The sequence below is a fragment of the Mustela nivalis genome (assembly GCF_964662115.1).
Source record: "Mustela nivalis genome assembly, chromosome: 3".
Lineage (NCBI taxonomy): Eukaryota > Metazoa > Chordata > Mammalia > Carnivora > Mustelidae > Mustela > Mustela nivalis.
Genome location: NC_139022.1, coordinates 119,687,011 through 119,712,476, shown reverse-complemented (window position 1 = coordinate 119,712,476; position 25,466 = coordinate 119,687,011). Strand labels below are relative to the sequence as shown.

At 50.2% G+C, this 25,466-nt stretch overlaps 1 protein-coding gene across 1 annotated transcript in view; it reads left to right on the top strand.

Annotated features, from left to right (window-relative positions):
• The first annotated feature begins 1,798 nt into the window (after positions 1-1,798).
• ERGIC1 (endoplasmic reticulum-golgi intermediate compartment 1) overlaps positions 1,799-25,466 on the top strand; it is a 103,998-nt gene continuing 80,330 nt past the window's right edge. Inside the window, exon 1 of the mRNA XM_082726099.1 lies at positions 1,799-2,192. Within this exon, the coding sequence (XP_082582225.1) occupies positions 2,173-2,192 (20 nt within the window). The 5' untranslated portion in view covers positions 1,799-2,172. The remainder of the gene's footprint in view (positions 2,193-25,466) is intronic.

The following is a 25,466-nucleotide window of genomic DNA, read 5'->3' as shown; positions in this document are numbered from 1 at the left end:
CAGAAGCTGCCACAAGATGCTTCCCCTTTCATCTCCGTGGCCTGAACTTAGTCACATGACCACACCTAGCTGCAAGGGAAGCTGAAAAATACAACTTTCCTTCTGAGCTCCCATATGAGGAGCCAAACATTAGAGCTCCATCACCATGCAAAAATAGCCATGATAGTCAACCTTATCTTGCACGACTCTGTGCCAAGCACTGTTCTAAGTCCTTGACACGTATCAACTCATTTCATCCTCACAATAGATCTGCGAGGAAGGTACCACTCTTGCCCCCCATTTTACAAAGGGGGAAACTGAGATACAGATGTAAAACAAGTCAGTAAGTGGACAACCTGGAGGATGAACCCATGCACTATGGTTCCAGGGTCTGGATGTTGTTCACATGGTTCATAGTTACGAAGAGAGGGAGAAGAGATATTGGGGGACAGGCACATTCTCTGTCCATATAGCAGGGTGGAAGACAAAGAAGAAAGTACTCCAGGCAAAAGGAATAGTCAAGGCAATCCCCACCCTTGTCTGCTTCCAAGAGTAAGGTCCTTTATGACAGTGTCTCTCAAACTTTAATGCCCCAACAAATCTCTTGGAGATCATGCTAAGTGCACACCTGATTAAACAGGACAGGGCCTAGAATTTGCCCCATGATGCAGCTGGCCTGTGTACTACCACCAGATAGACTGGACCACATTTTGAGGAGTGAGGACATGTGGTCAGAAGCCCATCACTGCATGACTCCCTTCTGGCACAGGGCCAACAAACAGTGCTTTGGGCCTGGTGGCGGGCCACAGAGAGCACTTACACCCTTCTTGCTATCCCAGATTTTCAGTTCAGGCTGATTTCCTCTGTCTCTCCAAAGTACCAGGCCACTTGTTGAATTAATGAATGAATAAATGAATGAATGAAAAGGTAATGCTGGAGATCAGAGAAAGGGAGAGACAACTGATCAGGCGATGGTGTATCCCCAGGGGAAGATTTTGGTTCACGGGCCCCACCCTGTCAGACCCAGTGCTGGCACTGTGCATTCTGAATCCTCCCAGAGGAACAGGTACCATGGTTTACTACTGTTTATAGATGAGGAAACTGCCTTCTGGCCTTGCTTTTAGAACGTGAGCCTCCACCTGTCTCCCCAGGGATTTTTCAAGCCCTGTGATGGAAAGATTGGAGGTGGGGCCAGTGACAGAACCCCAGGGCAAGTTCAGAATTAGTTTCCTTTATACCAGTCTTGCCTTACCTCAGCTACCATCTCCTCTAATCCACCCATCCTGGAGGGAGATGCTGATTCCCTGTGAGTTTTGCAGGATGAAGCACAGGCTCAGAGAGGTCTGTGAAAGGCCATGTCACAGAGCAGGTTGCATTGTGTCTGAGGCTGCCAATCTGCCCTGGGGGAACCTGGCTAGCAGCCAGCTCTCAGTGAAAACGGTTCAAATGAACCTTAAGTGGAAGATGGAAGCAGAGACAGCTATCTGGTCCACCGCAATCACTTCCAGTGATCCAGCCCTTTACCGGGTGCCAGGCGCTGCACTAAGCCAGTCTCCCAACTTTCTCCTCAGACCCTCAGGAAAAAGCCCTTCAAATGTCATCGCCATCTTTGTGCAGACGTGGAAAGCAGTGGGGGCTCAGAGATGCCAAGTGTCTTTCCCAGAGAGGCACAGCAAGGAAATGATGGGTCCGCTACGAGTGTGGGACTGCCTGACCTCCTCCCTTCTCAGAGCTGGACCTTATGTGCGACTCAAATCTGGATCATTCATTCATTTAATCCTCACAACACAAGGAAACTGATTTACAAATGCAAAGGAGCTCTTCGAGGCTGAGGTTTGCCCAAGACCACAGAGAGAAAGTGAAGGAACGCTTCGAAGGAACGAATGCGTCTTTGGGGGCTCCCTGGCCTTCCCCCCTCCAGCCCAGACTCCAAAGGCCCGCCCTTCCCCCTCCGGGCCCGCGGGCCCCTTTAACCGGGCGGCGGAAGGGGAGGCCGGGGGCGGGCGGACAGCGCCCAATGGGCTGCGCGGAGCGTCACTTCCCGGCGGCGGGAGGCGAGCGGCGGGTGTCGGGGGCGGTGGGCGGCCGGCGGGGGCGGGGCGGCCGGAGGAGGCGTTGGCAGCGGGCTGGGACCCACGCGGCGCCGCAGCCCACCTGGCCTGCAGCGCTCCCACCCCCGGCGGCGGCGGCACGATGCCCTTTGACTTCAGGCGGTGAGTGTGGCGACTGCGGACACGGGGTCGGGCACGCCGGGGACTCCTGTTGCCCCGCACGCAAGAGCAAGCCCCCAGCCCCCAGCCCTGTGCATGCCTCCTGCAGGCCCGCGGGGACCCGGGGAGGCCCCCTTGCTGCACACAAAGCCAGCCGGAACCTCTGAGGGCCCCCTTGTGCAGCCAAGCCACCCACCTCCCTGCCGCCCCACCCCTTCCCTGCCCCGAGCCCCCTCCCCAGCCTGCCCGAGCCCCATCCCCAGCCTGCCTCGACACCAGGCAAACCCCACGCAAACCCGCATCTCCTGCCCCCCGCCCCCCAGTCTGGGAAACAGATTAACTCACGCCACCAGCCATTCCCCCTCCTGCCATCTATGGAGCCTCGTTTGGTGGACCCCGCCCCTGCTGACAGGTGCGTCCCGGGGGCACCTCCGGTGAGCCCCCAGGGAGCCCCAGGGGTCTGCAGCCGGGTTACCGCGGAGCAGCAGCTGGAGGGTTTTAGGTTTCCATAGGCTGAGGCTGCCCCAGCCTAGGCAGCACAGGAGTCCTCTGTCAGTCCTGGTCCTGTACTCGGTATGGGGGCACCATGGGCAGGGCTCCCCAGAGGGCCCAGCCTGGTCTGGCCTTGGCTTTCTGCAGTCACTACAATGGGTCCTTTGTGGGGTCCAGCTGCCTCATGGTCTACGTTGTGCTGGGCTAGGCCTTCTGAAAGACTGCCTGGGAAGGGGTCTCCGCCAGACTTTCCTTTGAGGTATGGAGCCCCAGGGAATGCCCTGGCCTGAGACAGCCACACTGTGGGGGTCTGGCCAGGAAAATAGCAAGGCTTCAGTATGGGAAGAGCTAGATTAGCATCCTGGCTCTGCCTCCTCAACTGAGCAGCTTCGTAGATTCTAGAAGTTAGGGGCGAAGGCCCTAGGTTAAGACCTCTCCTCAGCTCTGTGAAGGGATGACTTGGGCAAGTATCTGAACCCTCTCAGGAGCTCTAAAATTCACTACCTTCAGGTTGGAGCTGGATTTAGGTCCTCAACTGTGAGGAGCGTGAGAAGCATTGAAATCAGAGGTTTGTAGGGTTTAGAGCTCAGAAGCAGGACATTAGTAGATGGGGGGCTTCTCCGTGAGGCCTTTTCTCCATCTACAAATGGGGATACTGATGCCTGTCTCACAGGAGGGAACTCTTCCTCCTCGCCTGCCCCTTCCCTCCACATAGGTGAGAGTGAAGTTGGGGTAAAGTGACAGCCTTCCCAGGAAGAAAAGCCTGGCAGTGACCCCCAGGCACTGGCTGATGTGGTACTCCCGCCTTTCCTGGGCACCCATGCAATCTGTAAACATCTGCCAGCTTCCTGCCCCTTCCATGAAGCCCAGAGGCCGGCACCAGGGTCTCAGGCAAATGCTTGCAGATCCAGGGCAGTTCCAAAGAAGGAAAGCTCCTCTGATGGAATCAGGGGACAGTCCTTACGCTGACCCTTAGCACTGGCCCGTGAGAGCTGTGGTTGGCACATGGATTCTGGCTCCACAAAGCCTCCCCTTACCCAGGCTGATAGTAAAGATCCCTGACCTCCCACCCCCAACCCCTTGCAATTTCTTAGGTTGCAGTGATTTTGACTTTGTTGGGGACACCGCCACTTTGGGTCATTGAATCCTTTCGCTCTGCATCTCACCCCTTACAAGGGGGAAGTTGAAGCTCCAGGCTGAGGGTCTTGCTGTGCACTTCAAGGGAGCTAGACCGAGGGGTGGGCCAGGGTCTAGGTCATGCCCAGCTTCTCACCTGCTGCCCCTTGAGTTGAAGGTTTGGCATGCCTGGTGCCATGGGGACCCCAGCTCAGTGAGGTCTTGTTTTATAAATTTTCTTGAGGGCTTGGGCTTACCATAGAACAGTGAGGATAGATTTCACCACTTTGCATTGGAGCTTTGGAGGACGAGTCATCTGTGCCTAGTAACCCACACTTTAAGATCTGTTAATTCCAGGGCTTAGTTTCTAAGGAAGGTTCTACCATCCCACACACCTTCTTCCTCTTCAGTGTTCATTCATCAAATGTTTACCATGCTCAGCTCTCTGCCACGTGGCCCACAGTACAGAGCTCCAGCTGTGTAGCCCTGCCCTCTCAGCCCTGGGGAGAAGAGAGGAGGGCATCTACCCCCAGACAAGGCACTGCGAGGCTTAGACTTGAAGTCTGTTCTCTTATCACCTGCGAGAGGGAGTTGGATCTCCATTTTAAATCAAAGGAATGGGAGGCTGTGCCCAGTAGAAACTGTTTGCCCAGGGCCATATACTAGTGAGCTGGTGGAGCTGGGACTTGAACTCAGGGCGGTTAGCTCCAAAGCCATAGCTCTGGGAGCAAAGGGAAGACTTGAAGGGTCCCACAACCCTGTCAGATCTCTTAAGAACTGTGGGGGAAGGGAGAGGGGCATACTGTGGTTGGACCCACTCTCCCAGCTGGAGGCCTGGAAGAAAACCAGGCTTCCTGCCTGTTTTTCTGGCCTTAACAACTAACCAGAATCAGGAAGTGAGGGGGGGGGGGGGAAGACGGGATGAATAGCAATCTCTTGCCCTCTTGCCCTTTCTTATCAATACTCCTTTTTTTCCTTAGTGCCTACGGGACCTTGTGCATCTTACCTTCTATGTGTTCTCCTGTCTGTGAAATGGGCATGAGAACAGTACCCATTGTTGAGAGGATTAAACAAGTCAATGTGTGTAAAGCATTTAGACACAGTAAGCACCCAATAAATTTTGGCCACTATTTTCATTATTTGTGTTATTACATGTAAGCACCTATATTTCCTAACACTATGTAATTCACTTAATTATGATGCTTATTCTCTTTCTCCCTTCCATTAAAACATGAGCTCCCTTAGGGCAAAGATTTTTATCTGTTTTATTCTCTGCTGTAACTTCAGTGCCTAGAACAGTACCTGAGCCAAACTCGCTCTTGGAAATGCCTCTTAGGGTCTGTTAAGGAAGTCAAAGGCATGGTGTGATTTGATCTGCCAGCTCTTCTTTACTGGGCAGATTTACAGCTCTTGGTGGAGAATTTTCCCCTTTCCTTCCTTGAATTTGCTCTAAGTTGTTTTTGGGGGTTGGGGGAGGCGGGATCCTGGGCCTGCAAAGATTACTTGTGTTTGCTTTGCTCCTGTTGAATTGTTTCATTAATCGCTGGCCAGTTGCTGTTGTGGAATTGGCCTTGTGACCCAGATCCGTGGGTGTTGGCTCTGACTGTACCCAGTTCCGGCTGGCAGGGGTCAGCAGCACCTACCTTCTGCTCAGCCTGGGGTGGGGGTGGGGGACAGTGCCTGCAGCCTGGAGGCCCAGAAGAGCCTGAGTACAGCTTTCAGAGGGCAGAGAGGGCAGGCCTTCCCACAGGCCCATGAGCTGAACCCCTAAGCCCTGGGTCACCAGGGCTTCTGCCCTGTCACCGACCAGCCAAGCCATGGGACTGTTAGTTTATTTTCTCAGAGCCTCGGGTTCTTCATTTTAAAGACAAGTGGTAACCTTCACTGCCTCACCTAGTTGGGTGGATGTAGGGGCAAGAGAGGTGTCCCTGCAGGGTAGGGTCACTCTGTAATCTGTAGGGCCCAGGGCCAAATGAAAATGCAAAATCCCTTTTTGGAAAAATATTGTGAATTTCAGGACAGTGACAGCAGAGCATTAAAATAAGCAGGGGACGCCCCCCCGCCCCGCCATCCTGCCACCAGACTGTGTCACATTGCTTCTCATACTGGCCTTCCTCCAGGAGACCCCAGACCTTCTTGAGAGAACCCTGAATGAGCTTTCCAAAGCTGACCTGTTTTTTTGTTTGTTTTTTTCCCATAGTAAAGCTTTCCACAGTTAACCTGATTTTCTCATGTCCTGGTTTCAACCTTCAAACAGGGTCCATTGCTCTGAGGATCAAGTATGAATTCCTCAGTTCTTCATGTGGCTTTGTCTGAGGGGGGCCCTGCACACCCGGACCCCTCCTCAGTCTGCACCAGGCAAGCCCCAGCCACCACAAGGGCTCTGAGCACATAGTTAAACACTCAGCTGTTAGCTAACATGAGTGTCTGTATTTCTACCCTGCCTTATTCCAGGAAGAGCTTGGGGAAGCTGACAGAAACTCATACTATTGAACAATTTTTTTTTAAGGATTTATTTATTTTAGAGCAAGAGTGTATGGGGGGAAGGACAGAGAGAGAAGGAGAGAGATTCTTAGTGAGACTCCATGCTGAGTGTGGAGCCCGATGTGGGGCTCGATCCCATGACCCTGAGATCACAATCTGAGCTAAAACCAAGAATTGGACATCTAACTGACTGAGCCACCCTACTTTACAACAATTTTTAAAAAACATAAATGGGCTTTAAAATGATGGCAAAAGGGAGATGAAGATTAGAGGAAAAGTGATGTGAACACTGGAGCTAGCATTTTGTTATTGAGCACTTACTACTGACTAGTGACCTGACAGTGTTATAAGGATCTTACATATATCAATTCCTTTAATCCCACAGCACCCCTACCACACGAATTATTGTCCCACTTTACAGATAAGCCAGTTGAGGTACAGGACCAGTGTGAATCGGCAGAACGTGCTAGGGTTGAACTGTTGCCCTCTGGTTCCAGAGCCCTGCTTTCTGGCTGTAGGCTCATCTCTAAACCTTTTCCCCTTCCATTCAGCAAGTTCAGAGAGAATGGGAATCTCCTCTAATTGGATTCACTGACTTTCTCATCTCTAATTCTTCCCCTACTGTGCTCATTAAGAAGCTTAATGCCTCAGCTTTTTTCTTTCTTTCTTTCTTTTTTCTTTTTTTTAACCAGCCTCATTTGGCCTCATTTCGCCTGACACTCGATTCAGAAATTGTCTTTAAAGAAGCCCACTAACCATCTCACGCTAACTTAGAGCATCTCACTCTTGAGGGTCCAGGTTTTTCCACATTGGCCACTTGGGCTTTAAAGCCTAGAACACGTGTTTACCTGCTCATCTGGACATGGAATGAGCTGGAAATCTCTCCTCTCAAGGCAGTTGGGATTCCCGACTGTGATACCTATTATCTTGAGACAGGGCTTTGGCCAGCTGTGGCCTTGTCAAGTGCCATTTCCCATCTAGTCATCTTTTCCTAGTTTATTTTGGACTTGCTGCTGGGCAGTTTTCTTCAGGCATTAGAGGGGCAGACCGATGTGATGAGGGTGTCCAGGGGGAGGTTTGCCCACCGCCTCTATATCTGTGGCCCTCAACACTGGCTGTGCATTAGAATCACTGGAGGAGCTTTAAAAAAGTCCCCCAACTCAGGCTACACTGTAGACCTAATAATCAGGCTCTGAGGGTTGGGGCCAGTGTTTTTTTACTGGTCAGGTAGCAGTATTTTTTGAAAGGCCCTCACATGACTCTAGACTGAGAAGATTGCTGAAAATCGGGAGAACCCATAGGAAGCAGAGCAGAGAGCTCTAGGGTAGGGAAGGCTGGGAGTGGAGTCTGGTCCTACCTGTCATTCCTGTGTGACCTTCAGCAAGCCATTTCCCTACTCTGGGACTGATCCTCTGTGGTCAGGGGGTTGATAAGTGGTCTTACCTTTCCATTGATGTCCTTGCTCTTCAGAGTGTGGTCCCAGACCAGCAGCTTCAGCATCACCCGGGAGCCCCTGGGAAATGCAGAATCTCATGCCCACCCGGAATCCGAATCTGTGCTTTAACAAGCTCCCTAGGTGATTTGGATGTGTGGGAAGGTTGCTGAAACCCTGCTCTATATGACTCATCTGATACACTGTCTTTCATTCTGTGCTGCATACGGCAACTCTGACTTGGAGACTCACAACACGCGTGTCCCTTTCTAAAGGCACTGAGAAGTCCTGCATGAGAGGAAGCCAGATCACTTGGTACAGACAGCTTTTGTCAAACTGATTGTTGAAGCCACCCCGTTGTTCACAAGGCGCCCAGTACCATTTCTCAGAATACAGAGTAGGAAGCAGCCCTAATTGATCCTTTAAGGAAGTAGTAATTAGCCTAATTGTCTGTTGTCAACTTTAACATTCAGGTCTGTTAACTTAATTACATTGGTTATATAAGCAGGGAAAGTGTAGAACAGGAAAAAAAAAAAAAACCCTCTAACACTAGCTGTATTTGTTGTTATAATTGTTGGCCCTTGGGAGAGGCAGGAGAACTCAGGGCTCCCCGTCCTGCTGAGAGCTAGGGGATACGAGGTGCTTTACAAATCTACTCACCCCGAGTGGGCATTATTGTCCCTATTTTACATCCAGGGAAATTGACCTCAGACAAGATGGGTCACACACCTGATGCCTCAAGGGCCCTGGGGACTGGTGTACACTGGCCACTGTAATCCTCTCCGTGGAGCCCTTTTCTCCTGTAACCCATGGGGCAGCACAGCTGGGCAGGAAGCAAGATCCCTTTGAAATGGATTAAAGGTTCAGTTTTGGAAACCCATTGGAGATGAGAAGCCTGGCTCTTACGAAAACAAAGTATAGTCACAGGTGCCTGAAACATTGAATCTTGTTGTGGCAGGAACCTTTCCATGGCATTTGTTTTTCGTTCTTGCATTCCATTCCGGGGCTGGCATCTCTTCGGAGGAGGAAAGGAGGCATTAGTTATCTTACTAGGAATGCCTGACGGTTCCTCAGCTCGCGCAAAAGATTGAGTGCTGTGCTGGGCAAGGTGTGTCCTTGGATTTGAAAGTCACCCTGACCCCACAAGACAGACACAGTTTTTAGTAATTTATTTTCTTTAGTTTCTTTTTAAAATTAATCCTACAAAAAAATTGACTTTTGGTGTACTCCTCTACAAAATTCAAGACCTTCACTTGTAGAACCACCCCAAGCCTGTGTAGATACAAAACAGTTCTTTTTTTTTTATTGACATATAAATATTATTTGCCCCAGGGGTATCGCCAGGTTTACACACTTCACAGCACTCACCATAACACATACCCTTCCCCAATGTCCATAACCCAGCCACCCTCTCCACACCCCCCTCCCCCCAGCAACCCTCAGTTTGTTTCCTGAAATTAAGAGTCTGTCATGGTTTGTCTCCCTTCCGATCCCGTCTTGTTTCATTTTTTCCCTCCCTACCCTCCCCCCACAGCCCCCTGTCCTGCCACTCAAATTCCTCATATCAGAGATATAATTGTCTTTCTCTGATTGACAGAGAAATAGCATAATACCCTCTAGTTCCATCCACCTCATTGCAAATGGCAAGATTTTGGGGTTTTGATGACTGCATAGTATTCCATTGTATATATATACCACATCTTCTTTATCCATTCATCTGTTGATGGATATCTAGGCTCTTTCCATACTTTGGCTGTTGTGGACATTGCTGTTATAAACATTCGGGTGCACGATATACACAATAGTTCTATCACCGTAAGAAAACCTCATGCTGTCACTGTATGGGTCCTGCTACTAATGCAGTTTTTTAAAAAATTGTGCTAAGAACGCTTCAGATGAGATCTACCCTCCTAACAAATTTTTAAGCACGTGATAGTATGAACTATTAGTTGTCCATCAGACCTCTAGAACTTACTCATCTTGTATGACTGGATCTTTATACCACTTGAAGAGTAGCTCTCCATTTCCCCCTCTCCCCAGCCCTGGCGTCCACCATTCCACTCTCTATTTCTCCAAATTTCACTGGGTCCAATATCACATAAGCAGATATCATGTAGTAGCTGTCCTTCTGTGACTGGCTTGTTTCACTTAGCATAACACCCTCACGATTCATCCATCTTGTTGCATATGGCAGGGTTTTCTTTTTTCAGGCTGAATAATACCCCATGGTACATCTGCGCCACATTCTCTTGACCCATTCACCTGTCCTTGGACCTCTAGGTTGTCTCCACATCTTGGCTGTTGTGACTAATGCTGCTCTGAGCGTGAGGGTCCAGACATCTCAAGATCCTGAGTTCAGTTGTTTTGGATAAATACCCAGTCACAGGATTGCTGGATCATAGGGTGTTCCTATTTTTTGACTTTTTGAGGAACCTCCGTACTGTTTCCCAGAGTGGCTGCACTGGTGTGCATTCCCACCAACAGTGCACAAGCATTCCCCTTTCTCCACATCCTCGCCAACACTTTGGACTGTGGCGACCTTACAGGTGTGAGGTGCTAGCTCATTGTGGTTTGGATTTGCATTTCGCTGATGACCAGGGATGCTGACCAGCTTTTCGTGTACGTGTTGGCCATTCGTATGTCTTCTTGGGAGAAATGTTTCTATATAGCTCTGGAGAGTAAATGGTTGGTCACATACCCTGAAGCCACTGAGCCCCAGGCAGATAAGGTGATTTGGTGTGGGCTCTGGCTCATGGGAGTCGACACTCTATCCGGAAGGGGCAGCACCAATGCGGCTCTGTGGTTCCGTCCTCCTCAGATTTCTCTCATTTTCAGAAAATGACGAAAATCTTTTAAATTATGTGAAAATGGTTAGGAATCATTTCTGGTTTTATTTTTGTGGAACAGGATTCTGGGCCAAAGCAACACCTTCCGGGGGCTGACAGTGGTCCATGTCTGGCAGCGGGCAGCCTGTGTGTCACACGTACCAGTGTGAGACCATGTGCTGGCTGGGTGGACAGGACTTGGGGCAGAGCCCCAGGACTGCTGGAGGTGATCTGCCAGGCTTGGAGCCCAAGGCAGAGAAGTGTGGGCTTGGGCAGAGGCAACCCTGGACCATACGACTTTCCTCTTTGGGGCAGTACTGGGACAGCACGGCCAGCTCTGCCACTGGACCCAGCCTTCCTCTCCAGCCAAAGCTCAACTTGAGTGACACTCCTTGCTCCAGACCTTTTAATACCTTCAGCCTCTAGGGTGTATCTTGCAGGCGACTTCTCAGGACTGTTGTGATAACAACTGTGCCCACAATAGTCCCCATTTAGCAAGTGCCTGGCTAAAAGCTTTGCTTGGATTCCATCAGTTGATCCTCTTATTGGGTAAGAGCTATATATTATTCCCATTTGTCTGTTGAGGATGCTGGGCAGAAAGGAGGGACAGGACTTGGCCAAGGTCGCACAAACTGCAGGTAACACAGCTGAGACTTGAGGGTTCATTTGTGATGCCAGAGCTGACTTTCTTAACCACACTCTTGTGCCCTGGAAGCAAGTGTTATCACCTTCAATTTTGGGGGGCTACTCCATGGACATGCCTAATGTTCCTTGCCATCCTTTTTTCTTAATTCAATTAATTAACAGAGTGTATTAATAGTTTCAGAGGTCGAGTTCAGTGAGTCATCAGTCTTATCTGACAACCAGTGCTCATCATATCACGTGCCCTCCTTAATGGCCATCACCCAGTTACTCTATCCCCTCAGTGACCTCCATTTGTATCCTATGATTAAGAATCTCTTACGGTTTGTCTCCCTCTCTGATTCCGTATTGTTTTATTTTTCCCTCCCGTCCCTCATGCTCCTCTGTTTTGTTTCTTAAATTCCACATATTTATAAAATCACTTGATAATTGTCTTTCCCTGATTGACTTATTTCACTCAGCATAGTACCCTCTAGTTCCACCCACATCGTTGCAAATGGCAAGATTTCATTTCTTTTGATGGCTGCGTAGTATTCCATTGTGTATATATACCACTTCTTTATGCATTCATGTGTTGATAGACATCTAGGTTCTTTCCATAGTTTGGCTATTATGGACATTGCTGCTATAAACATCAGGGTGCAGGTGCCCCTTTGGATTGCTACATTTGTATCTTCAGGATAAATACCCAGTAGTACGATTGCTGTGTCATAGGGTAGCTCTATTTTTAACTTTTTGAGGAACTTTCATGCTGTTTTCCAGAGTAGCTACACCAGCTTGCATTCCCACCAGCAGTGTAGGTGGGTTCCTCTTTATCCACATCCTCGCCGGCATCTGTCGTTTCTTACATTGTATTAGCCATTCTGACAGGTGAGGCAGTGGTTTTGATTTGTATTTCCCTGATGCCGAATGATGTGGAGCATTTTTTGGCGATCTGGATGTCTTTTTTGGAGAAATGTCTGCTCATGTTTTCTGCCCATTTCTTTTTATTTATTTATTTATTTTATTATTTTTTAATTTATTATTTATTATTTTATTCAACATTTATTTATTCTTTATTTATTTATTTATTTGACAGGCAGAGATCACAAGTAGGGGGAGAGGCAGGCAGAGAGAGAGGAGGAAGCGGGCTCCCTGCTGAGCAGAGAGCCTCATGCGGGGCTTGATCCCATGACCCTGAGATCATGACCTGAGCCGAAGGCTAGGCTTTAACCCACTGAGCCACCCAGGTGCCCCTTTCTGCCCATTTCTTGACTGGATTGTTTTTTGGGTGTTGAGTTTGATAAGTTCTTTACAGATTTGGATCTGATAAGTCATTTGCAAATATCTTCTCCCATTCTGTTGGTTGTCTTTTGGTTTTGTCAACCAGCTGTTTCCTTTGCTGTTCAAAAACTTTATCTTGATGAAGTCCTAAGAGTTCATTTTTGCCTTTGTTTCCCTTGCCTTTGGAGACATTTCTAGCAAAAAGTTGCTGCGGGCAATGTTACCCGCCACCTAGTTAGTTGTTTACAGTTTGTTTCTCTGGAAGCCTAGGAGGAATTCTGGGTCACTGTAGAGGAGGCCAGGCCTGGGTGATCACTTCCTGTCACAGTACACGTCTATGGGCAGATTACCACCAATGAGCCCCTGCTGGGGAGCCACACAGAGGGGTGCAACCCTTCCAGTGGGGAGCAGGTGGGACTGGTCTCTGAAGCCCCCGTGAGCAGGCCAGAGTGGGCTGCAGTGGTGAAGCCAGTTCATTGAACATATTTACTGGGGCCCTACTGTGTGCCAGGCTCAGTTCTAGTTGTGGGTATATGTACTGGACCAGACAGGAATCTCCCTCAAACCGCGATCTCATGAGACTTGTTTTTGTTCTGGCATTTGCTTCTCTTTCTCTCTTGCTCTTTTTAATTAAATGCACTTTTTATTTTGGAATAATTTAGGTTTACAGAAAACTTGTGAAGATAGTACAGTTACCCCCATCTGGCTTTCCCCATGATTCACACCAAGCATGACCACATCTGTTAAAACTAACAAATTGATATTGGTACATTATTATTAACTAAAATCCAGACTTTGTATGGATTTCAATGGTTTTCCACTCGTGTCCTTCTACTGCTCCAGGATGCAATCCAGGATCCTACATTGCATCCAGTGGTCATGTCCCCCCAGTCCTCTATGTTTGGGGACAATTCCTTAGTCCTTCTCGTTTTTCATGATCTTGGCAGCCTTGAGGAACACTGTCCGAGTGTCCTCAAGAATCGCCTTCAGTCGGGATTTGCCTATTGTTTTCTCAAGATTAGATTGGGTTGTGAGCGGAGCGCCTTTCTCAGTGCATCCTGTCAGGGTACCATGTGATGTCACTGGTGGTGCTTCACCTTCATCTGGTGCGAGCAACATGGCCCAGCTGCCCCTGTATGGCCCCTCTTGAAAGGACTGGGAGCATTTCATCTAGTGCAGAGAGGTGTTTGATTTATTTATTTACTTACTATTGAGCCTAAATATTTCCCCAGGTACTCATTCTTTATTGCTACAGAGAGGCATTTTGAAGATTTATCTGAGTCTTTTAGGCCCCCTACAGTAGACAGGGTGCTGGGTCTGTCCAGAGCCCATTCCTGTGGATCCAGGATGAGACAGCAACTCCCTGTTTGTCTCCACCTGCTGAAATCTCACCCATTGTCCTCAGCCAGCCTTAAGCACCCCCTCCTCTGTGAAGCCTTTCCCATTCTTCCTGAGTGGCAATGCCCTCCTGGCTGTGCCAGCCCCTCCTCTCTCCATCTGTCTCTGTGCTCTGTGCCTCCCTTGCTCTCTTCCTGTTTAGCCACAAGGACTCCGGGCTGTGGCTCCCTCCTGCAGGACCCAGCACGGGGACTGACACATAGGGCATGGCTGTCCCTGAGTGATGTGCTCAGCAGAGGCACATGGCATTAGGTGGAGGAAGGGCTTTGTCCATCTCCAGTAGTCCTGGCTTTAGTTTCAGCTGGACTGCTTCCCAAATGTTTGACCTTGGCTGAGATGCTTCACACCTCTGAGCATCCTTTGCCTCATTCCAAGCCAAGCCAAATCATCAGCAGCGCCTGGTTCCCAGGATTGTGGTGAGGGCTAATTGAGCTTGTCTCCATAAAGCCCTTCAGACTGCCTGGCATCTGTTTGGTACTCAGTAATTATTTGTTACAGAAAAAAAGGAAATCCAGGCTGTCACAGAAGCTTTCCGGGCTGGCAGGAAATTGGACTAGAGATGCCTCCTTGATAATAGCCCACGTCAGCGAATTTCCATAAGCAACCTGAAAATCACCGTGATGTAATACAACAGAAGCTCATTTCGTGCTCATGTAAAGTCCCAGGGTGGCTGGGGGAGCTCTGCCCCTCACAAGTACCTGGAGACCGAGGTTCCTTCCATCTTGTGGCTCTGTCCTTCCCAAGGAAGTGTTGGACCCTCTCCCAGACCTGGCAGTGTGGAGAGAAGGGGAGGATGTGGAGGGCTAGGTGGAAGGTGTGGATACAATGCCATCATTTCTGTCCTGACCTGGGGATGCGCTCCCACCCAGTTGGCGGGAGCCACAAGGAGACCCAGGCAGGCCATGTACCAGGAGGATGCGAACAGGAGGGGGTTAGATGTGCCTGTCGATGGCAGAGGTGGGAACTGCGCTCAGTACTTTCCAGCCTTCCACCATTCTGGCACCAGTTCCATAAGCTGGGGGCATATTCGTAACCAACATGTATTATTAGTCAGTTTTTTAATTCTATTTTTATCTATGAAAGGTAGCTGTATAACATCTTTGAAAATGGTGAAGCAGTATCGCCTGCCAGAAATAGATACCAATAATTGCAGGGTTGTTCTGTTAGCTAGCCGGTGCCTTCCAAAGTTGTTGAGTCTGTTAAAAAAAAGTGGGGGTAGTGGGTATCGGCCAGTGGCAGAAAGATGAGAGCTCGGCCACAGAGTAGCACTGCCTGAGACTTCTTTGATCTTTTCAGAATGTTAAACAAGTGAGAACTCAGCGGGGATTCAGCACACTGCGCAGCCGAATGCCACTGAACCACCAGGTCCGAATATCACCTGAAATCAGCCGGGGTCATACCAGTGGCCCAGGTGCCACACTTCCGGAAATGCTGGCTTCGGGGACGATGAGCACATGATATGTACAAATCCAAAACATGGTGCCCGGAGGCGTGGATGAGATCCACTGCTTCGCCTCATAGCACTTAGCACTTTACAGTTTGCACCTTGATCTGTGAGGGAGGAATTAAGAGTGTCACTTGGCCAACGGGGAAACTGAGGCCCAAGGCAGGACATGACTCTGTCCACCACCACGCCTCCTCAGAGGGCCATATAGCAGATTTGAGTGCCCCTTCCTTCCACTGTCCCTGGCTGCTGTCTTTGGTTGGGGAAGTAGGTGTGACTCCTCCTGTAGGTGTGACTACCAGGGGCCAGGGTCCCTGGCACCCGTCACCTGCCTGGTGCATGTGGCTGTTGACAGAGGAATGCTAGCCTCCCAGGCCTGCTTCGAGGAGCCAGGAAATCAGAAGGCGGCCCTGGGCCTGTTTGGGAACTTTTCAGCCACTCCCTGGCCCAGTGGGTGACATAAATGTGTCTGGTGACAGCATCAGTTGGTACTGGCATCTGGGGGACTGCTTAGCCGCACGTTGTTGAAGGCTCCTCCTGTGCCCTGTCATGCCTTTTTGACATTGTTCCGTCCTCTGGACTGGGGCAGAATCCTCCAGTGATCCCTTCAGAGTCCAGGTGAGTTCAGGAAATTTCCTCTAATTCCCCTCCTGCAATGCTCCACCCCCTCATTTATAGCCCCGCCCACTGAAAACAGGCAGTGTGCCCTGGGGCTCCCAGGCACTTGGGTGGTGGTATTCCCACAGTGGAGGTGAGGACCACAAGGCCCAGGGAAGTGGGGTTTGCTCATTCGTTCGTTTGTTCATTCATTCATTCACCATTCATTTAACAATTTATTGGGGAGAATTCCAGGGGGGAAAGCAAGACTGACTTTGTCTTTACCTTCATGGTGTTTCCAGGCTAGTGGGGGATAAATATGGGCTAACAAGGGTGAACAAACAATGGCATAGAAGGTTATTTTTCATTGTGGTGAGTACTGAGAAGGCAGGAAAAGTAGATGGGGCAGTAAAGAATTTGTAAGGGAGGAGCTAACTGGATCAGCATGGCCATCTGGTACTCCTCCTCCAAAGAGATCCTCCCAGACTGCCTCTTCAGTCTGATTTAGGTCTCCATTCACCCTCTCCCTGGCTGAACCTTTTTATCATACCTGGGCACGGCCTTCAGATCACTCAGCACAATTGTGGTGATCTGTGTCTGCCCTTTGTCATTTAACATTCTGTGTCAGTGGAGTGTAAGCTCTTGAGAGCAGGGACCCAATCTGTGCCTGTCACCAGGTCCTGGTGCTGAGGCCAGGGTCGGCACATGGCAGGTGCTCAGCAATATATTTATCAAATCAAGAAAGGAGAGAGGCAGGGAGGAAGGGGCCAGTCTAGCTAGAGTAAGATCCCAAGCCTGGGACGTATGCTCTCCTCACCTCACACCTTCCACGAAGGAGCTCAGAACCCCAAACAAGGTGAGACTCCCTGACCCCCAGCACCTGGCAGAAGGCTCCAACTCCACTGAGACTGGATGCTTTGTTGCCATATCTCTGTGTTTGGAAATGTTTTAGTTTTCTCCTAAGGGTGTATGTGCATCTGAAAGGATTTATTTCTCCAGCGGTGAGAATGGAAAATGTTTCCTACTGACTTTGTCCTGAGGAATTGGGAAATCAGATATTACTCAGGCGTTGCCTGTAGTGGGAATGGGTGATTGGCTGCCTGTCCTCTAACGAGTTGCCACCGTGTAACCCCCATCTCCTCAGGCTTCGCTTGCTTAAAATGGCACGTTCGCCCCCAGAATCCGAGGTCGGGAAGTTGGGAAGGAGAGGACACCTGATGTTCCACATTCACCCCAGCCTGGCAGTTAGACCACATTGTTCCCATTTTGAACAAATAGGGTCAGCGCAGTTGAGGCCTGGGCCCAAACTCACATTGCTAGCCAAGTAACAGAGTCAGGCTCTAAACTCAAGACTCTGAGCTCCAGGCGGTAATGCCTTCTGTTAAATACCTGACCTTGGAAGCTCAGCTTGATCATTTTTCAGTTTCAGTTGAGCAGTTCTGTTCAATCTAGAATGGACAGGTTTCTCTAATCCCCTGGGCCCTGTGTCAGTGCCACCACGCTCACACCCCCCACACCACCCTCCCCACGGCTCTCTCTCTGGTCCAGGATGGGCCTAGGATTCTACATTTTCAGAATGTCCTCAGTGATTCTTAGGGTCAGGCAGACTGCGAAAAGCCTGCAAAAAGTCTTCACTATTAGGCTTCAAATGTAATCCTCGAGCTGAGAACAAATCTGAGTTAACTTGATTGATGGTGATCGTGAATGTGTCTTCTGGGACTTCAGAGTTTAGAAAGCCCTCAGAGATGAAATGTGGTCTGGGGATGATTGTTTTCTCTGTAGATGAGGACTCTGAGGTTCAAAGGGTTCATGCAGCTGGAAAGGGACCGCGGGAACATGGCTTTCCTGAACTCACATCCCATCCTTGTTTAGTTTGCTGGAGGGAGCATTTACATCTTGCTAGGTGAGCGCTAGTTAGGTGCTCAGATCCTTGCCAGTGACAGAACTATGGGCTTTGACCCCTCTGTGTCCCTGGTACAGAGAACTAGACCTGACCTGTTCTCTGCCGACAGATATTTCTGGAAGGAGGGAAGTGAGAAGTTGCAGGTGCTAGACAGTTGGGGGTGGGGATGATAGTGGAAGTAAATGTTTATTGAGCGTCTCCTGGGCATTGGGCCCGGGGCTACGCACTGCAAATATGTCATCTTACTCACTTCTCACAACGAACCCAGGCAGTGGGGGCTTTTACTTCCGCATTTTGCAAGTGGAGGCAACTGAGGTAGAGCGATTTGCCCCAGTGTTGGTGCGTGTTCAGGTTCTGGGCTGATGGGAATCCTTAAATACGGGAGCTGGGAGGGTGGGGTGGGGCTCGAGATGGATAGAGCCAGCCCTTCGGTTTTTGGAGAAACCTGAGGTTCTGAGAACTGAGGGGCTCCACCCAAGTTCACCCCACAAACCAGGTTTTGCTGTCAGACCTGCCTGACTTTCCCCAACTCAGCTTTGGTTGTTCTAGCTATAAAACTGGGTCATGCTTAAAGCCAGGTGGTTTATCACAGCTGAGTTAACCCTGAGTCAAAGGAGCAATGAGAAGCTTCACCCACCCATATCCACCCCGCCCTGGGTCAGGCCCCTGGCAGTGGGGGCCATACTGGCACGTTACCCCACTTGGACCGCCGCCTGCCCTGCACTCACTGGAGCATGACAAGTCAGCCAGCCAGGACGCTGCGTGTTCTAGAGCTAGTCTTGAATGCTGCCCCTGGGACACCTGGGCTCTGGATCCTGGAGCATCCACCCATGCTGCGTGTCCTTGGGCAGCTCACTTCACCTCTCTGAGCCTGCTTTCTGGTATAAAAATGGGGACATGAATCCTGACAGCCCCCTCTCCCCACAACTACCAACTCCAGGGTTGCTGGGTAGAGTTAAGGAGAGAACCTCCTGTAGCTCCTGGCCCAGAGGAGGTCCCAGTCCATGTCATGGCCCCTCTGCTTTCTTTCCCCTATTTATGAAACTTCCTGACAGGCTTGATCTGCTAATGCAGAGACTAAACTGATAGCGCTGGGGCAGGGCTTTGAATTCTGCCCCATCACAGATTTTATTTCATCCTCATGGTCTTTTAAACAAATTGAACTAAATGCCAGCACTTTGAAGTTAGATGTCACAAAAATTGATTACCATTGCCTCTAAAAAATGGGGCTCTCCGGCCAGGTGACAGACATAGCTATATCCCTAAGGTGTGGCTGCAATGCTCCCCCACTCCCTGTTGCCTGGTCCCCAGCTGTCTCCCTTTCATTTATGAGATCTGCATCCTAGTTCTCAATAGACCAGCTTTTGGGCACAGGGATGTCTGAGAGGAAATAGGCTGCAGGCAGAAGCTGGGCCGGGCTGGGCAGAGCCCTGAGGCCAGAAGCTTGTGGGGAGGTATATGGGCTGGGCAGGGAGGTGGGCTGTGTTGGGGGCTTCAGGCATCCTGCGAACCTCTCTGACATGTGAAGACACCTTTGCAAGCAGCCAAATTGATTTGACCTAATGGAGGTTAGAAGTCCAGATGCCTGTGAAAGACTGCCTGGGCTCCAGTGTGCCACTTGCCAGCTCTGTGACTTTGGGCAAGTTACTAAACCTTTCTGTGCCTCACTTTCCTCATTTGCAAAATGAGAATGATATGTGGCTCATATGTGTGCCTGGACATGGTAAGCATTCTACTTGTCAGTGGCTAACATTTCCAACCCCAAATAGATTTGTCTAAGATCTTCCTTAAGAGATGGTCAGGAAAGGTTCCTAGAGAGATCGGCCTGTGTCTAGAAACCCCAGACAGAGACTAGTATAATTGAGTATAATTCTTGCTAAGAGAAAATTGCCAAAGCATCAGGTGTATTGTCGTCATTGCTGGAGGGAGCAGTTTTGCATTTCTCATGCCTCCACTTTGAACCTGGTGCTTAGAGATTCTATTAAGGACACTCCGTGGGGAGGGAGTAGAGTGAAGGAGAACAAGGCTCAGATGTAGATTTTTTTTAAAAATATTTATTTATTTATTTGACAGACAGAGATCACAAGGAGGCAGAGAGGCATGCAGAGAGGGAGGAGGAAACAGGCTGCCTGCTGAGCAGAGAGCCCAATTCGGGGCTCGATCCCAGGACCCCGGGATCAGACCTGAGCTGAAGGCAGAGGCTTTAACCCACGGAGCCACCCAGGTGCCCCCCAGATGTATATATATATATTTTTAAGATTTTATTTATTTATTTGACAGAGAGAGATGACAAGCAGGCAGAGAGGCAGGCAGAGAGAGAGGAGGAAGCAGGCTCCCTGCTGAGCAGAGAGCCTGATTTGGGGCTCGATCCCAGGACCCTGGGATCATGACCTGAGCCGAAGACAGTGGCTTAACCCACTGAGCCACCCAGGCGTCCCCAGATGTAGATTTTAACTTTTCGAAACGCTGGTGCATTCTGCCCAGGTGCCCTGTTTTGGCAGATTAGCTTGCAGGACCTGGTTTCTGGCCGATGTCATTTACCACCTCACAGGATCTTCCTATGAGCCTCATGTGGTCACAATGGACACTGAGGACCCAGGCAGGGAGGTCTCTCTTGAAAGGAGCCAGTGGCCATTGGGATACACCAGGGTTAATTAAGAGTTTGGTCTCTGAGTCTCCCACCAGGCTGCCAGTGCCTTGCTCTGCCTTGGTCATTGCTGGGTCCCCTAGGCCTAGGACAGTACTGGGCACACTAACAGAAATGGGTCAAATAGTAAATGAGCAGAGCTCGAATCCTGGCTGTGTTTGAATGCCAGCTCTACCACTTCCAGGCTCTCTGATTTCCTAGTGCCTTACTTGCATCCTCAGTGGGGATAGTGGTGGGAACTTCCTCCTGGGAGACAGGACTCCTTCAATGACATAATGCTGTTAAGTTGCCCAGCATGGCACCCTGCCATTGGAAGGGCCCAGTACCTAAGGCTGGGATTATTTTTCAGTTTGCATAGGTATTTGAACCTTGACACAGGCTACCACATGGGCCTCTGGCTCTGTGGGTGGCAGTGTTGAAACTGTCATTTTGGAAACTTTACCTGAGCATATGGGCAGCCTGGAAGAGAGAGGGTATGTGGGTTTGGCCGAGGAAGAGGAGCTCTGGGGAGAGCCACCCCTGTTTATCAGAAAAGCTCCTGTGTGTACTGTGTGTGTGTGTACATGTCTGAAAGTCTGTTCACATCTTTGCTAAAGGCCCAGGGGTGGCCATTAGTGCCCCAGCTGGTGTCACAGTGTGGGGCTCCCCAGTGTGGGGACGTGGGATGTGGACTTGGTGTCTGCCGTCTCACCAGGCTTAACTGCTTTGCCATGCTCACTTGTTGTCTGGGAAGATATTGCACAGGACCTGTGATATGGAGGAATGTCTAGCAAGACAGCTGGACCCCGCAAGGTCAGTGACTTGTGAGTGGCTCTTGGGTCAGCTGCTCCTTCAGGGGGACCTCCTGCCAGGTATCTCTCCACTGGTTTTAGAGCACATTCCGAACATTTCCCTCCCTTGGTCCCCCATCACAACCCCGTGGGGGAAGGAGTTGCCCATTTCACAAATGGGAAAATCGAGGCCCAGGGGGTCATGGTCTGCCTGACTGGCTAAGGGCAATTTGCTGCTTCAAATGCAGATTCCCGTGGCTCTACCCGGAGTTTGTGATGTGGGGCATCAGGGCCTTGGCCTCTGTATTTCCACACTCCTGATCATTACAGTACCCCCAGAGTGGAACCCCAAGCAGGAATTCCAGGTTTGTGCTCTGGCCCTGTTTGCTCAGTCTTGCCAATCATGGCATCTTTCTGGGATTGGTTGTTTGCTCAGGTGTGAGGTGGGGAGAGCAGTAGTGAACTTCTGGTGATGTGAGAATTCTAGAAGCAGGTGTGTAGCACTCTTTAGGGCCCAGTGAATACACATTTGTTGTTATTATTCCATATGTGATTTGTTACAAAAGCAATTAAAGAAACAAAAGGGACGCCTGGATGGCTCAGCCCGTTGAGCATCGACTCTTGGTTTCAGCTCCGGTCCTGATCTCGTGCGGTCCTGAGATTGAGCCTTGTGTTAGGTTCCATACTCAGGAGTCTGCTAGGATGTTCTCTCTCTCCCAAATAAATAAATAAATTTATTTTTTAAAAAAGGAAACAAAAATGCTATCTGTGTGTATAAGACACGGAGTGTTACAGGTCACACTCCTCCCCTACCCCGTCCGCTGAGTAGTGTTCTCCAAACACCAGGAAGCACTGCTGGCCAGGGAAGGGGATGCTGGTTTCCAGGAGGGCAGTGGGTACAGGGGAGGAAGCACACTCAGCTGCCTCCTGGACCTGGTCTGGATCCAGGGAACATGTCCCCTGATAGGCCCCCACGCCCCTCTGCTGGCCGTTTGCCTGGGCCAACAGTTCCGCCTAGCACTTCCGGGGAGATGGTCTCCAAGCCCGCTCACGCCTTGTTTGCTCCTTTGCGCACTCATGCATGAACTATTACCATTAGCACCTGCTGTATGCCGCATATGGTATGGGAGCCGGGATATGAAGCTCAAGGCCGCGGATACCGTGCCTGCTCTCATGGAACTTCCATTCCAACAGGGAAGATGGATGGACAGTTACATGAGTAAGAGCTTTCTGAGCAAGAACATCCAGGGAACCTGGGGATTCAGATCGAACTTCTCGCGGGGCTGGAGGAGGGCCTCCCCACGGTGTCACTCCGGAGACCTTAGTGTTGAGCAGAGCTGGGTAGATGCCAGGGTGAGGGGTCCAGTGCTGGCCAGAGGCAGAGGCAGGAGTGAAGCGTCAGCACACAGCAGACTGGAGAATGCATTCGCGGCACGATGAGAGTGTGCCCTTGACCCTCAGTGCAGGGAGCACAGGTTTGAGCAGGGGAGCCAAGTTCGATCTGTGGTGTGGCAGCTGGCAAGTCTGTGCTAGGGAAGCGGGCCAGGGTGCAGCCTGGCAGGGCCAGGCGAGCAGCTGCTGGCTCTTGCGGTGTTTAGTTTCTCTGCCAAGAGGCTGCTTTGATTCATATTTTCCACATGGACTTGATGTTTGGAAAATGTTGACCTTCAACTAATTAAATGTCACTTGTTAAATTTTAAGTCACATCCTATTCAATTAAAAAAAAAAAAAGGACAATGGGCCTGTGACTTAGTTTATGGCCTGTTGGCAGGAGGCAACTTGACAGTACTGGAGGCCAGAGAAAAAACAGGTGCCTTATCAGTGACCCCCCCTCCCCACCACGTCCTTGGTGGTGGGCCCTGTGTCGTTTCTGTGTGAGGCTGGCTGGACTGACAGTGAGGCTGGGTGAGTGGCCAGGCTGGAGAGGCTCAGATAAGACTGGAGTGCCAGCCCAGGCGGGCAGAACTGAGCACTGCTTGCAAGAAGCAGGGTCTTGTTGGGAAGGTGGGGTCTGTTCACACAGGCTGGAGAAGAGTGGAGGCCACGTGGGTGAAAATGCTTGGCCAGAAAAGAAGCAGATGGTGGAATGTGCAGAAGCCGACAATGAATTAAGGGGCTTTCTGGGGAAGAGACACTGGAGAGATGAGGCAGGGTCAATCAGCGAAGGGGAAGGAATGGCATTCTGGCCGAGGGGCTCTGCAGCCTGATGGCAGACTGGGAGGCAGGGATAGTGGTGTCAGAAAGAGTGGGGGTCACGATAGCTTGGGGACCTGGCCCAGGGTCTGCCCGTTTTTGCATCAGGCAATGGGGAGCCATAGCAGGTTCTTGAGGAAAAGCAGTGTCTAGCACAAAGAAAGGGATCAAGTGAATGTGAGAACTCCCTAGGGCATGGATGAAGGGGAACTGAAAGCCTATTGGCATGGGTTCCTGTATTTCCCAGGGATGTCGAGTGAGTGTTCTCTCTGTTGGGATGACTGCTTGTTATTCACACTCTCATGGAGGCCAGCCTGAGACTGAATTCAAGCATATGAAATGCCGAAAGCATGCTTCAGGCGTACAGGCGGCATTGGAATTGTGGCCAAGGGCTGGGGCCCCCAAAAACCCCACTGCAGGAAATTCGCAGTTGGGGAATTGAAAAGCTGTTTGGAAAATAGCACTGGAGCCCCAAGGCCACTCGTAGACATTAGGCATGTGTTGACGTATTTGAAGTTCATTAAAATAATACAGGAAGAGGGGTGCCTGGGTGGCTCAGTGGGTTGAAGCCTCTGCCTTCAGCTCGGGTCATGATCCCAGGGTCCTGGGATTGAGCCCCACATCGGGCTCTTTGCTCGGCAGGGAGCCTGCTTCCTCCTCTCTCTCTGCCTGCCTCTCTGCCTCCTTGTGATCTCTGTCTGTCAGATAAATAAATAAATTTTAAAAATTAAAAAAAAAAAGTAATACAGGAAGGAATATACTTGATGTTTTAGGCATCTTAAAGGAAGAGTAACAGGAACTTATTTCAGCTTCACGTCCTCATCTGCAAATGGGTCCAACCATAGTGCCAGCTTCATGGGGCCATTCTGAGGATCACAGGGGCTGATGCAGGTGAGACACTTGGCATTGGACTTGGCTAGAGTAGATTCTCCATTGATATGCCTGGGACAATCCGATTAATTCTTACTTACCATGCTGACTTACTATGACCGTGAACATTTCTGTTCCAGCAGTTTCAGGGAGATGCTAATAAATTTGTTTCACTTTCTTGCATGGATGCCCTGCGTAAGAGACTTTTTCCCCTTTGTCTAGAACTCACTACCTAGTGTGAACATTCACTTCCCTGGCCCCACCCCCTCCCAGCTGTGGGACTTCAGGCAGGTCCTTAATCCCCCTGGGACTCAGTTTCCTCCTTTGTAACAATGGGCTAATAATAGTGCCCCACCTCCGCATTGTGTGAGACAGAATGAGATCACATACGTGAATTGTCAGCAAGTGCTCCTCCTCAGCCACCGTGTCGCTGGCCCCTCCTCCTGAGGTCCTGTGTACCCCCAGGACTCAAGGCAACCCAACCCTCTTCCCCATGACTTGGCTTCCTCCCTATGTCCTTGTCTTCCACCTTCCATTAGAGTTCCTAGAGTGGGAATAATCAAATCTATGTCTTCCCGTCTGCTCCTGGCTTTACTTCCCTTTTCATTTTTCATCCCCCAAGGCTGTTTCATTGGCCATTCATTTATTCATTCATTCACTTGTTTATTTACACATATTTCTGCTGGTCATTGACTCGGCAGTAGGAGTCCAGTGGTGAGCAAGAGGGATATAATCCCTGCCTTCATGGAGTCTTTGGTTTCAACAATTATATCAAAAACCCAATTAAATTTGTAGTTCTCAGCGGATACAAGGGCTGCAGAGGAGAACATAGAGGGCTCTAGGACCTGAGTCTTCTTGGGAATCAAGGAAACCTCACTGCAGTGATGGAGCAGCTCTCTGAAAGATGCTTAGGGCTGAAAGGGAGGGAGGCCTGGGTGAAGGGCCCTGCATGGGCATAGGCTGGAGGCAGGCAGGACCCTGTGGCAAGCGGAAGTAGGGCCGAAGAGTGCTGGGCTGGAGGTGTCCAAGGAGGCAGACCAGGAGGGCCTCATAGGGCATGGTTAGGAATCTGTCCTCTATCCTCAGAAGCCTTCTACCTGGGAGGGGTTTTAAGATCATGAAAATCTCACCCTGGACAGAGGGGGAGGAGCAGAGCAGGTGAGGTCCTTCCACAGCGTTCAGGTGACAGGCTTGTTGCTCT